At 34.9% G+C, this 13,279-nt stretch overlaps 1 protein-coding gene across 2 annotated transcripts in view; it reads left to right on the top strand.

Annotated features, from left to right (window-relative positions):
- LOC110111196 (serine/threonine-protein kinase EDR1-like) overlaps positions 1-13,279 on the top strand; it is a 48,721-nt gene that overhangs the window by 14,661 nt on the left and 20,781 nt on the right. For both annotated transcript variants that reach the window (XR_003700687.1, XM_020842959.2), the window contains exons 4-9: positions 365-1,581; positions 1,955-1,995; positions 11,218-11,286; positions 11,558-11,658; positions 12,412-12,490; positions 12,586-12,684. Coding sequence is in view for 1 of the 2 variants with exons in the window: in XM_020842959.2 (XP_020698618.1) it covers positions 365-1,581; positions 1,955-1,995; positions 11,218-11,286; positions 11,558-11,658; positions 12,412-12,490; positions 12,586-12,684 (1,606 nt within the window). In the remaining variant the exon portion in view is untranslated. The remainder of the gene's footprint in view (positions 1-364; positions 1,582-1,954; positions 1,996-11,217; positions 11,287-11,557; positions 11,659-12,411; positions 12,491-12,585; positions 12,685-13,279) is intronic.

A 13,279-nucleotide genomic window follows, 5' to 3' on the forward strand; every position in this document is an offset into this window, starting at 1 on the left:
TTTCAGCCAAATTCAAGATGCCCTAACCCTTAGGAAAACAAAGTATTTAATGCATACAAATCAAAAGGAATTCCCTAAACAGTCCCTACATTCAATTTCCCTCCTAATTTTCCTCAAAATTCCTTCCTAAAATGCTCCCGCAATGCTAGCGGCTCGTGCGGCCTCCACCCAGGCAGACAAATTTTGGTGTTTCGCCCTTAAACCGGTCCCGCCTTCTAGTCCAGTGGACCGGTCTAACACATAGATGCTTACTTTTCTAATGATTTGTATTGTTGGATCTGTCAATATTTATATTTGATAATTACAATTTTAAGAATATATCATTTTTTAACTCGTGTCTTCCTGTTTGGCTGTTTGGCAATAGGGAGTTTTTGGTTGATCTTATGGCTGCCCCTGGCACCCTTATTCCAGCCGATGTGCTTAGTATGAAGGATGCTTCGTTGATTTCCTATAATCCACTGCTGACTCAAAACATACTTAATAGGGCAATAGATAATTCAGGTGATGGTTTTCCAGAAGGTAAAAATAGATATTGTAACTTGGATGGAGATAATAATTTTGATAGAAGGGCAAGCTCTGAAAAATCAGTGTTACTACCATCTGTGCTGGGAGAATCATCAACAAGTACTGCAAGCAATTCAACTGGAAATAAAGAAAGTTTTTATTTACATGGATTTTCAAATCTATTGCTATCTTCTTTTAGTGAAGCTTCAAAGCAGGAAGATTATAAGGTTCATGAATTTGCTTTTATGAATGAAAAGCCTAAAGAACCGAGATCGGAAGATGCCTTGAACTCAAGAAGGCTTTTTGCTGAGCTTAATCCATTCCAGGCTCTTGGGGTTGGCAAACATTCTACAGTATTCGAACTTGATGATAATAAAACTAATGAATATCAGAGATCTAGAGAACCAGTTGCTTTAGGACCTGGAAGGCCACAGCATCAGTCACCCCTAGTTCGTAAAAATCATTCTCCATGCAATGACGTTTCAAGCATGAAATATTTCAACTTTTCCGAGGAAATTCCAGGGAAAAATCTAGAATATAGAGATCTTAATTCATCACGTTATACATCCACCACAACTGGGGGCTCTCAGGCCAACCCTATTTCATGTTCTGGTATCTCATGCTCAGTCAGTTCTAATGATAGTTTCAGAACTCCTGATTGCTCGTCTGGAGCTTTTAACTTTGGTTCTGGAAAGAATGGTAAACTAGGGATTAGAAGTGTTGAACCTCCAGAGGATAAAGCACTTATCCCAGTTCAATTTAAAAAACATGGTTTGGCTTTGCATAACAATGTCATTCATGAGGCAAAGGAACGTGACAAAAATATTAATGCCAAGCGTGACAGAAGGTTTTTACATGATAAATTTATGGACAGAAATATAGCGTCAATGGATACAGTTCCATCAGCACCTAGTGCATATGATAGATTTATTGGTGGTGATAAGGGATTGCAGGATGCAGATCCATCATCATCTTTGTCTCCATCCAGATCAAGCAGGATTGATCCAATGCTTGATGATGTAGCTGAATGGGAAATTCCATGGGAAGATCTTGTAATTGGTGAAAGAATTGGATTAGGTAATTCTAGTAATCCTTTACTAAGTTTTATTATTTGTAAAATGTAGTGAGAACAAGTGACATTTTAGACATGCAGGTTTTTTTTGGAACCTCCATTCACATTTTTTAGATATGAGCTCAAGTTCCAAACACTTCAATAATCTATAGAAGTTCATTTTTTTTATCAAGTGAAGCAATTCCATTCACAATTTTTTAAACATGTGCGACTGCTTGGTGCCAGAGCCTGTCTAGCGACAGCTCCAATACCAGTCTCTACATGAAACTGAACAAAAACAATTTCATCTAGTGAAGGAGTTAGCTTGTAACCTTATGATTATTTTCAAAATTACATTATCTTAAGAAACATGATAGATAACGTTTTCCTTATGAACAGGTTCATATGGAGAAGTCTATCGTGCTGATTGGAATGACAAAGTGAGTATCATTTATAATTCAATTTCTTGTCTGATTATCCTTATAATGCATTGTTTCATGTTTTTTCTTTCTTGGTAGTTCATCATATTGTGAGTAAAAATGGTTTCAGATGAGCAAAGAGAAAAACCATTAATCAGTTTGTTTTTAACCTTTTAGCAATTATATACCTTAACACCCCACAATACCCCTTAACAATATTGTAAAGTGCCACCAAAATAAATATAATATTTTTCATCATTTTTAACATATGATACTTTTCATCACTTAAATATATATGTAAAACATAAAAAAATATTACATTTACTACATAAACAGAAGCATCTAATAAATTCAATTACATTAAATAAATACTTATAGAGTCACTAATACAATCCCAAAATATTACACCACTGAATTATCTACATACCTCAGTTGTAGACTTACAAACATAGCTAAACACTATTATATAAAATAAAATAACTTACAAATTATTCTTCATCGACATTTTTCTTTCATTTTCATGTACCAATAGCCAGTATGAAAAGAACTGATGAACTATGAGGCTTAATAAGTTATGCAATTTAAATAACAGTAAAAATTGCATAATTATAAAAAATCACCACATTGAAATCATAAATTAAATAAACTTGACATTGTGTATAAAACAACATAAAATCACATTTGACATCAACATTTACTTCATCTGAAGTCTATACTGAATATCAATTTTAATCTTGTAAAGATTCGGCTAAACTTTTATAAGAATATTCAACGGAGCCCTTGTAAACATTGTTTTATCGTCATTGAATTATATAAGATTCATTTTGCCTCTTTAGGGGTCTCCTTTACCCCATATGTTATGCATATATCGTGTATTTGGGGTCTCTTTTGGCTCATTTACAATGCAGTGTTATACGTGAGGATCCTTTTGCCCCACCTGCAATTGTAAGTTGTACATCATTTTGTAACAAAACTTTACTAAATTGACATTCATTAAACTTCACATATTCATAGTTCATACTTGTATTGTTGCATGTTTTCATAATAATCTTTATGTTATCTATTTATGTAAAGAAATTGTGTATGCCATATATAAAGAATGAAACTTCTTTCCAAGATTTTTCCAACTAGTAAAATCTTTAAATAAAAATAATAACTTTTATTTGAAAATCCATGATTCAAATATATAAGAGGTCATTCATACATGAAAATTTGGCTATGAACATCCTTTAGCAAAATAATTAACTTTAATACATATTTCCTTTTTAATTAATTTAATTACAAATATACATGTATAAATTAACAACAATTGCCTTTTAAAATTTAATTTTCATTACTTATTTTTTTGACTAACTGTCTCTTCCAATTTTACACCACACAATCTTTTCCTTTGATATATTCTCTCAAAACCTTCTTTCTACATATATCTGATTAATCCTCAATTCGTTCCTTTCCTTCAATTCTTTATTATTCCCCTGTAAATAGAATGTCTTCACTAAATTCCACTCTCAATTACAGCTGTAGAAATCAGTCGATCTTAGCAATATACTCAAACAATTCTTTGCAAATCTTACTACATTTAATTGCAAGTTTACTTACCTAAATTTGTATTATTATCTGATTTTCCATTTGCATTCAACACTTCCTCTGCCGAATATGGATACTTCCCTTAATGACAAACTCATTTCAATTTCAACCAATTTCCATTCATAAAAAAAATATAAAAATTTCTGTTAAAAAATTTACTACCTGCAGCCGAGCCCTTCTTCTTCAACAATTCAACAAATTATTGTGCAGAATGCACTCTGCAGACTCCCATAATTCACTGTGCCGAACAGCTACAGGAATTTCTGCGAATTCCTCTACAGTCCCGCAGGCACTGTACCGAACTCACTTTTTTTTGCACTGTTCCGAACACTCCACAGTGGCTGCTTGCATGAATTCTGAACAAATGTTGGGATAAAGGAGTGGATCCAATGCTATAACTTCTCTATCCTCAAACAACCCAAAGGAAACATCTATTCATAACATTAATTTCCATAATAACATCGCTTAGAATTTTTGTTAATATTAATTTAACAGTACTTAATCGGTAAGTAAAAATTAAATTATTTTATTGTGAATTATAATAAAAAGTACTAAAAATTTTAAAATAAATAACGGATTGAATTTCTATTACTGAAATTTCTGGTTATTACGTTTACTTTGTTTGGTAGACAAGTGCAGCCAGTGTTCAAAAGCATAGATTTTTTATGTCGTGGCTGTGTTAAATGAGATTTGAAATTTGGTCATGTTATTGAAGTCTACCCTTTTAAATGAACTACTCTCTGTTGTCTAATTGCTCAAAAAATGCAGTTTTGTCCCTCCTTTCCACACAAAAGGTCTCAACAAAACTTACAATTGAAGTGACTCTTAAAGCCTTTAAACATCTAAATATGGTGTTTAGCATAACATCCTATATATCAGAACCGAAATTATACTTTATACTATATGTTAAATCTCAACCTTACGATCCCAAAGATATCCACGGCTGTAAACAGTAATCCGTGGGAAGACTACATGGATTGCATTAATTCCTCCCATTAATTTAGGAATAATTATATTCATGTTATTATAAGAGTTATTTGTTTATCGATACACCTTGTATAGATCTATAAATAGGGAGTAGATTGCTTAATAAAATTCAAGCTTTTCCTCTCAAACTCTCCGATTTAACATGGTATCAGAGCCAACGGCCTTAATTGCCGTCCGAGAACGATCCTAGATCGTCGAAAGAAAAAGTGAAAAACAAAACTTGTGCTGAAAAAAAGAGAAAAACTAGTACTGAAACAAACCTAGTAAGAAGAGCCAATATTGTAAGTAAAGTTGCTACTGTAGGCAAAGCCAACATTGAAACAAAACAATAGTGCTGGTGTCGAGGAAGTGAAGTGTGCAAAAATACATAACTGCTACCATAACCCCACTAAGCTAAGCCCTATAGGTCACTGCTAATATAAGTAGTAAATCTCACTGATAACCATTTCACTAAGTAAATCTACTAAGTGAAGCAATGAACACCTAAAATTAAAGCCAGACAACTTTTAATAGAGGTCGTAAGTCCGACTTCAGTTAATGCATTAGGAGAAGTTTCTAGGTAAAAGTAATCTACCCCTAAATCCCATATACAAGCAATTTCTAAGTGAAGCAGTAAGACCCACATACTAGGAAAAGTTCAAAATGAACAACCATAAACCTAAACCAACAAGATACTTCCAAGGGAAGCCATAAAACTTGTTGTACGAGCAACTCTCAAGCAGAGTCACAAGTCCCAACCCAAACAAAAAATGTCGTAACATTAAAATTTACATATATCCACTTTAGTTTATTTGGGATCCCTAAGAGGAGGCAACCTATGACTGCTAATCAGATTCCCTGGATACTACAATCGATGATTGTTAGTGTTGGTAGACTAAAACCTACTATATTCTCGGGATGTTGGGATCTTGATTAGGTCTATCTTCATCCCCCATAAACAAGATTAAAACACTTGCACATCTAAACATTAATTCATCATTAATTGAGATTCTCTTCTATGTGGTAGAATGGGTAATTAATTATGAGGGTTTGCGCTCATAGGAAGAAGGACTCATGTCTTAATAAACCCTGATACCATCTTCAGGGAAAATCTGGTTAACTATAATCTGCCTTAAGGAGGATGAAATCCTATGGTTACAAAGCGGGATTCATGCCTACGCGCCATTTTCTCCGAGTGGACATTGGGCTAGATGAATAGTGCTCATGTTGTTACTATGCAACCTCTCATTCCTTTACCTTTTGTCAAGTTCTATTAAGAAATTTTGCAATTGTATCATCTCTTTACTAGTCTCAATAATAGCAATATACTTAGCTTCTGTGGTTGAGAGCACAACAATCTTCTTTTAATTTGAAAACCTAACTCACTGCAGTCTTTTTTAAAGTGAAGATATAACCAGTTGTACTTTTCCTACCATCAAGATCTCTAGCAAGATTATGTTAGGCCGGTTCACCCTGAACCGACCCAGTCGGCCCAAGGGCTGGCTCAAGTTTATAGGAGGCGGAACATGTCCACCTCCTTTACTCTTGCCCGCCCACATGGTGGGCCCCAACTTGCCTAATGGATTTGAAATTCAAAAGGAGGGGGTAGCTAGGTCTTGGGAGGGATATTAGATTAGGAAAGTGTTTGTATTAAGAGCAAGAGATTCTTAGGGAAGGGGATGTTTTGATTTGTTCTCAATTAAGGTTTCTTGGTGACTTGGGCTCTAGACTCTCTTGTCTAGAGATTTGGGAGAGACGATCCTTCTCTCGAATTGAGGATCTCTTCTATCATGTTTTCCTTATTATTGGGCTTTGATTTTCATACTGCAATATATTGTTTTGGGCTGTTTTCACCCAGATTTTGTGTTGTCCTCACTGTTTTTCATCAATTGGAGATAGGTTTGCTTGCGAACTCAAGTATTATCCTTAGGGTTACTTGCGAACTCAAGTATTTCCTATCAGATCACAATCCCTGCATCTTCGAAGCAAAGAGTTAGATTGCTGATATAAACATGGAAGATCACCAAACTCCTATAGATAATTTTTTTAAAAATTCTGTTCGCATTCTTTCACAGTTTTGTCATCTCCCTTCCACCTGCAAAACAAGAAAAAGGAAGCCAACAGTAACCAAACCTACAACAATTGGAAATAATGCAATCAATTTATTTCCTTCTTGTTGTCCAAAAAAAAAAAAAAAAGGAATGCGTTCTTCCTTTGTCCTGCAGAAACTAGCTACCTGGTTGCTTTCTAGACCCATTGCCGGTACCTAACAATAGGAAATGCTTGCTTCCGATTTCAGCAACTCCTAGAATAGGAAAACCAGACTATGCTGGACCACTAGAGACAATATTGTGGTTGGGTGATTGATCATGGCAAAATTCTGGACTCCGCTAGGATATTCTTCTCTCTTTCCTTCTCTAGAGTTAGGGGAATCCATCTCCAAAGCAGATAAATCGTTCCCAAACAAATATATGACTTGAAATAACTTTCCAAAAACCTACTTCTAACATGAGGTCAGTTATTTATAGAAAAATGCATATTAACTCCTATGCCACCTAATTATTACATTACCCATTCTAGGGAAATTTTTAAAGGATTCATGTCATGATTATTCGACAAGTTTTACGTTGGCTGTCGACTACCTAACGCAACCCTTCACTTTTCTCATCCAAAACTTGGGACCTGTCAACGACAGTGTTAAAACTAGAAAGGGAGTTGAAGGTAAACTTGAATTATGGAGGTCAACCTTAGAGTCTAAACGTTTTCTCTTGAGTAGATTTAAAACTGAATATACGGAGTGTAATTTTAGTAGCAATAGATCTAGTAAGGGGATTGTGACTTTCGACAATCAAGTCATTAATAAGAGTACACGTTTTAGATATCTTGGATCTATTGTTCAGAGTGATGGTGAAATAGATGAGGATTTTATCAGCAAAATTCAAGTTGGAAGGTTGAAGTGGAGGAATGCATCGGGCTTGTTGTGCGATAGAAAAGTCCCCCTCAAACTTAAGGGAAAATTTTATAATATGGTGGTGAGACCTGTAAGGCTTTATGATGTTGAATGTTGGCCATTAAAAGAGAAGCATAATACTAAGTTAAGTGTTGTAAAGATGAGGATGCTTAGGTTGATGAGTGGCTTTACCCTTAGAGATAGGATACGAAATGAGCATATATGTGAAAAGGTTGGAGTAGTTCCAGTGGAAGATAAGATTAGAGAGAGCCGTCTTAGATGGTTTGGTCACATTAAGCGGATGCCTTCCGATGACTCGGTTAGGAAAGTTGAGGTATTAGATTTGACTTATGTTAAGAAAGGTAGAGGTAGATTTAAAAAGACTTTGTTAGAAAATATTAGAAATGATCTTTCTTTATTAGATTTAAATGAGAATTTGACTTTTAACATAACACTATGGCGAAAAAGGATTCATGTAGCCGACCCCACATAGTGGGACAAAGGCTTGATGTTGTTGTTGTTGCACCCCTTCTAGGGAATTAAGAGAAAAAATCCATCTATTTAATTTTTATAAATAGAAATGACCTTCTATCTCTATTTCATAGTAGGTTGATAGTATTGTAATATTAAATGTTTTGGTGTTGACCATTTCGTGCAAAATTCCTTTATGTTGAAATAAAGTTCTTTTGATCATCTCGATTGACTTTGGAGTACGAACAAAAATATATCTTCGACTAAGGGCATCAATTATTCTGTTTTGAACATCTGATTTATATTTCAATTTGTTTTGTAAAATTGAAAATAATTCAACACGCTTTATATGGCTATATTTGGTAGTAAAAACATCTTGGTATTGTTGAAATAAAGGTTGAACCTTTCCTTGCTATACACTCATCTTCTCAATTTTCTTCCAACTCTACAAGTGAATTCGTGGATGGGGAGTCTTGCACTGGAATGGTTTTCAGACCAATCACCTAAGTTCTTTCCAAGTTCAGTTGGTGACCTTCATAATCAGGTTCCCTTTGTTTACAGTGAAGCTGCAGTGAATTCAAGAAGAGAAATGGATAGATAATAATTTGATAATCATTCAAATAATGATAATATTTTTTTGGAAGAATACGGACAATGGAGAACCTGGTCAAAATGTATCTTGATTCAAGAACATAATAATTTCCTTCTAAGGGAATTAACTGAGTGGATGCTGTTATATTTTCCAAGTGTTGATGTCACCTCCAACAAAATTTCAATTCTTTCACAAGTGTCATCTCCATTCCACCTGCAAAACAAGAAAGGAGCAGCTAGCAGTGTCAAAAATGCACAACTAGAGGAAATAATACAATCAATTTAATGCATTGTTGATGTAGGACTATATGATAAATTGGAAACTTGCACAAGATAGTTTAAGAGCAATTTAAGATTTTAGTTATTCGTGATTAAAACAACAAGGTAAAACTCTTAAAGGTTCAACTCAGTTAGGCTAAGCCACACAATAGACGTAAGTTAAATCAAAACACGTAGGAAAACTAAAACATTGCATGCGAAGTAGTTTCCAACTTAACCAAGACTTAACAATGAAATCTAATAGCAAAGAAGTAACAAACCTACGATTGCTAATGGATGGCGATTAGTAGGCACAGTTTCTTGTTTGGACAAATCTCAATAAGGTAAGTAGAATTTGAAAAGTAAATGAATCAAGGACGAAGATCACCTTCTCGGAGAAATGACGTGAATTACTACAAACCTTCCCTTAGTTTCTCTTCCCTAGCCTTGATCACAATGAGTAGCAATTGGTAGGTGGTCTTCTCTTTGAATCACAATGGTTGGAGTCAATTCGATGAAGGCAAGTGAGGAGATCCGTGCAATTTTTAGCCTTGTACGCCAAAACCGGATTCAAACTCCGGATCGATCATCCATCTCAAATCAATGAAGGAGATACGCCTTGAGAGGGGGCGAAGAGAGAGAGAGGGTGGACGGGTGAGAGGGAGGAAGAGGCTAGGGTTATGAGAGAACTAATTGGGATGAAGAAAATATGTTGTAATCTTCATACTATAATTATTCTCAGATTTTAAGTAAAAGTGGAGGGAAATTTTCTGAAATTTGAATTTCAAATACATGTAATTAGGAGCCTTAATTTAGCATTCAAATGAGGGGGGGACCACCAAGGGGCCGGTGGCATAGTAAGGAGGAAGGGGTTTGGGGAAAGTGTGACGAGTTTCCTAATTCGCTCCAACGATTTAATGAAGAAAATTTCAAATCCGTTTCAATTCAAATTTGAAATTGAAACCTCATTGAAACTTTCCTAATTTGACACCGACAAATTTGGAAAATTTCACTCATCAAAATTTTCAAATTTCGAAATTTGAAAATACATGAGGTGGCGGCAAGGGGGGGTCGGCAATTACCGGGATTGGGGTGGTGGATGAAGAGGAGGACGGCGGTTGAGGGGATGGCCGACGGGATGAATGGGAGTGGGCGGGTTTTGGGGAAGAGGGGAATTTCGGTGGTGAGGTGAGGAGGTGTTGATTGGAGGTGGGGAAAGACCGGGGCGGACGTCGGGTAGGAGAAGACAAGGGAGGAGGATAAACCAAGAGCCACCGGTGGTGACTGTTGGGTACGACGGGTGGCCTCTCCTAGGCTCCACCAAACTCCAACTCTCAAGCTCCACACGAAAGCTTCAAGAAGGCAAAATGCAGGAATTTCTTTTCAATATCCTTCATTAACCATCAAAAGTATAAGATGAAGGCTATAAATAGCCTAATACAAAGACATAAAATAAAAGACTAAAATACCCTCGAGGGGCTACAAGACTCAATCCCTCAAGCAAGGGTAAAAATGGAAAAATGCAGAAATAAAAATACATCCAAATAAAATGACCATACTAAATCAGAAATACATCGGGTAAATCGTGGCCGTAGATCTACGGCCACGTCGACGGTAGACTTTCCAACTGATGTCCCCATCAATTGTTGCTGTCCAAATAAAAAACGGTAGACATTCTTTACTTTTCCATTGGAATCCTACAGAAACTAGCTATCCAGGTTACTGTCCAGACCCATTTCCGACACCTAACAGCAAGAAATGATTGCTGTAATTTCCAGCAACTTTTGGAACATCAAAACCAAGCTATTGTTGACCATCGGGGATGATATTGGGGTTGGATGATTGATTGTAGTAAGATCTTGGACTCCACTACAATCTTTTCCTTCTTTCCTTCTCCAAGTTATGGGAATCTACCCCAATACTGGGAAATCCTTCCAAAACCTTGATATAACCTGAAAATTAACTCTCCAAATGTCTCCTTCCTAATATAACGTTTGAGTATTTACAGGTAAACACCTATGAACTCCTAGACCATCTAAATACTAAAGTTCCTCTCCTAATTAAATAAAAGACAAGCTTACTAAGTAATTTTTCTAAACAGAAATGACCCTCGTATCTGTAACTATGTTAGATGATGTGATATTTGCATCTTTGAATAGTCTTATGTTAATATATATTTATGTAATTACTCATTTGCTTTACATTATTTGTTGCTTTAAACCTTTTGTACTATTCTTTTTGGATGCATGAAAATCCCTTGTGAATCTTGGATATCTAGTGGACTGTTATTAAATTCATTGAATGCATGTTCCTTCATTTTCTTTTCCCAATTTGTGTTCTTTGCTAGAATATGCACCTAGAGATTTCTGAGGCGCCATTTGCATGATTCTATTAATATGTATATTTTTGGTGGACTACAGGAAGTAGCGGTTAAGAAGTTTCTCGATCAAGATTTTTATGGGGATGCCTTAGATGAGTTTCGAAGTGAAGTAGGTGAACTAATATCAGTTGATATAAAAGATTGTAGCTTAAAAAATTATTTTATGCGGTTTTTACTACTTTTTTTTTTAATTTTGTTTGCAATGATGCGTTTTGAGAAAAGGATCAAAATGATCCTCTACTCTTTGAGAGGGGCCAAAATGGCCCAATTATTTTGAGGGACCAATTTGGTCCTCAACTCTTAAAAATTACTAAAATACCCTTTTAAAAATTTTGTTTGCAATGACGAGTTTTCTTGATGTTGTTTATTTATTTTATTAGGTGCGGATAATGCGTAGGTTGCGTCATCCTAATGTTGTTCTTTTTATGGGTGCCGTTACCCGACCTCCTAATCTCTCAATCGTCTCTGAGTTTCTTCCAAGGTAAGATTATTTCTCCTACTGACATCATCATATTGAGATTACTGTAACTGGGTGTAGTTAAGTTCCTTGATAATCTCTATGCAGCTTTCATCTTGTTGGATGATGATATGCATATTTTGGGTCTGACAGTATGTATTTTTTGGGTCCATCTTGAGGAAAATATTTCCATGCATGTTGAGTCATGGACATTTTTTCTCCCTTTAGTCTTCACAATTGAATTCCAAAATATTCTTTACCAAGTGGTTAAAAAAAAGGCCAATTTCTTTAATCTTGAAGTTCTTTTTAGTTGCTGCACCTCATATTTTTTTTTCCTTTTAGTTGCCAGTTCGTCTTGCAGATTCCTACATGTTGACAGGCTCTGTTTTTATCCTTCGATGAATTTGCTGCAAAGGAAAGACAAACTCTGCTGAACAGGCTTTTTTCTTTGAATCCTGTTGCAATATATTATAAAAAATATTTCAAAGATTTTGCAGTTTGAAAGTTCTGATAATTTGGTATTTTGTTGATAGCATACAAATCTTTGTTTTTGTTTTTTTATCTTTATTATTGTTAATTTTATCATTTATTTTTATTATATTCATTGGTCTTGATATCATTTGAATCCTCCATTTCAAGTATTTGTTTTTAATAGTTGCTGGCTTGTTATCCCTTTCCTAATTTAATAATTAGTGCTATTTTTATTCTATTTTTGTCTTAAAATCAAAGTTATACCTGAGACATAAATCTAATATCTGCATTTTTTTTTCCATTCAGAGGAAGCTTGTACAGGATTCTTCATCGTCCTAACTGTCAAATTGATGAGAAGAGGAGGATCAAAATGGCTCTTGATGTTGTATGTATGCTTTTTATTCTTCTCTCTGTTGCTTGCTCTTACACCCTTACTTAACAAGTATTTGTTTCTCTTATCCTCTTATTTTCCATTTACAGGCAAAAGGAATGAATTGCTTGCATACTAGTGCCCCAACAATTGTTCATCGGGATCTCAAATCACCAAATCTTTTAGTAGACAAGAACTGGACTGTTAAGGTATGGGTGCTCAAGTCAGAAATGTCGATAAAGATTTCTTGTGAACTTTCTTTCATGGATTAGCGTTAGTCTAACCTTTTGTTTTGGATATAAGTGTTGTAGAGATGAGGTTGCTCAAGAGGATGAGTGGCTTCACTCTTAGAGATAGAATGTGAAATAAGTATATATGTGAAAAAGTTAGAGTAACTCCAGTGACAGATAAGATTAGAGAGAATCACTTTACATGATTTGGTCACATAAAATATCAGCCTTCCGATGACCTAGTTAGAAGAGTAGATATATTAAATTTGGCCTATGTTAAGAAAGATAGAGTTAGACCTAAAAAAATCTTGATTAAAAAAATATTAGAAATGACCTTTCTTTAGTAGATTTAAATAAAAATTTGACTCTTAATATGACAGTGAATAAAAATGATTCATATAGTCAGCTGCACGTAGTGGGATAAATGCTTGATGTTGTTGTTTTGGCCTTCCTATAAACTAATCCATTGGTTCCTGTTGATTTTTAATTACGGTGATTCACTTATATGGGAAATAAATTAAGTGTCTTTTACTTGTGAACAAGTAAAAAAATTTGGATCATTCTAATATTATAT

Source organism: Dendrobium catenatum, unplaced genomic scaffold (genome assembly GCF_001605985.2).
Source record: "Dendrobium catenatum unplaced genomic scaffold, ASM160598v2 fragScaff_scaffold_556, whole genome shotgun sequence".
In the NCBI taxonomy this organism is placed as follows: domain Eukaryota; kingdom Viridiplantae; phylum Streptophyta; class Magnoliopsida; order Asparagales; family Orchidaceae; genus Dendrobium; species Dendrobium catenatum.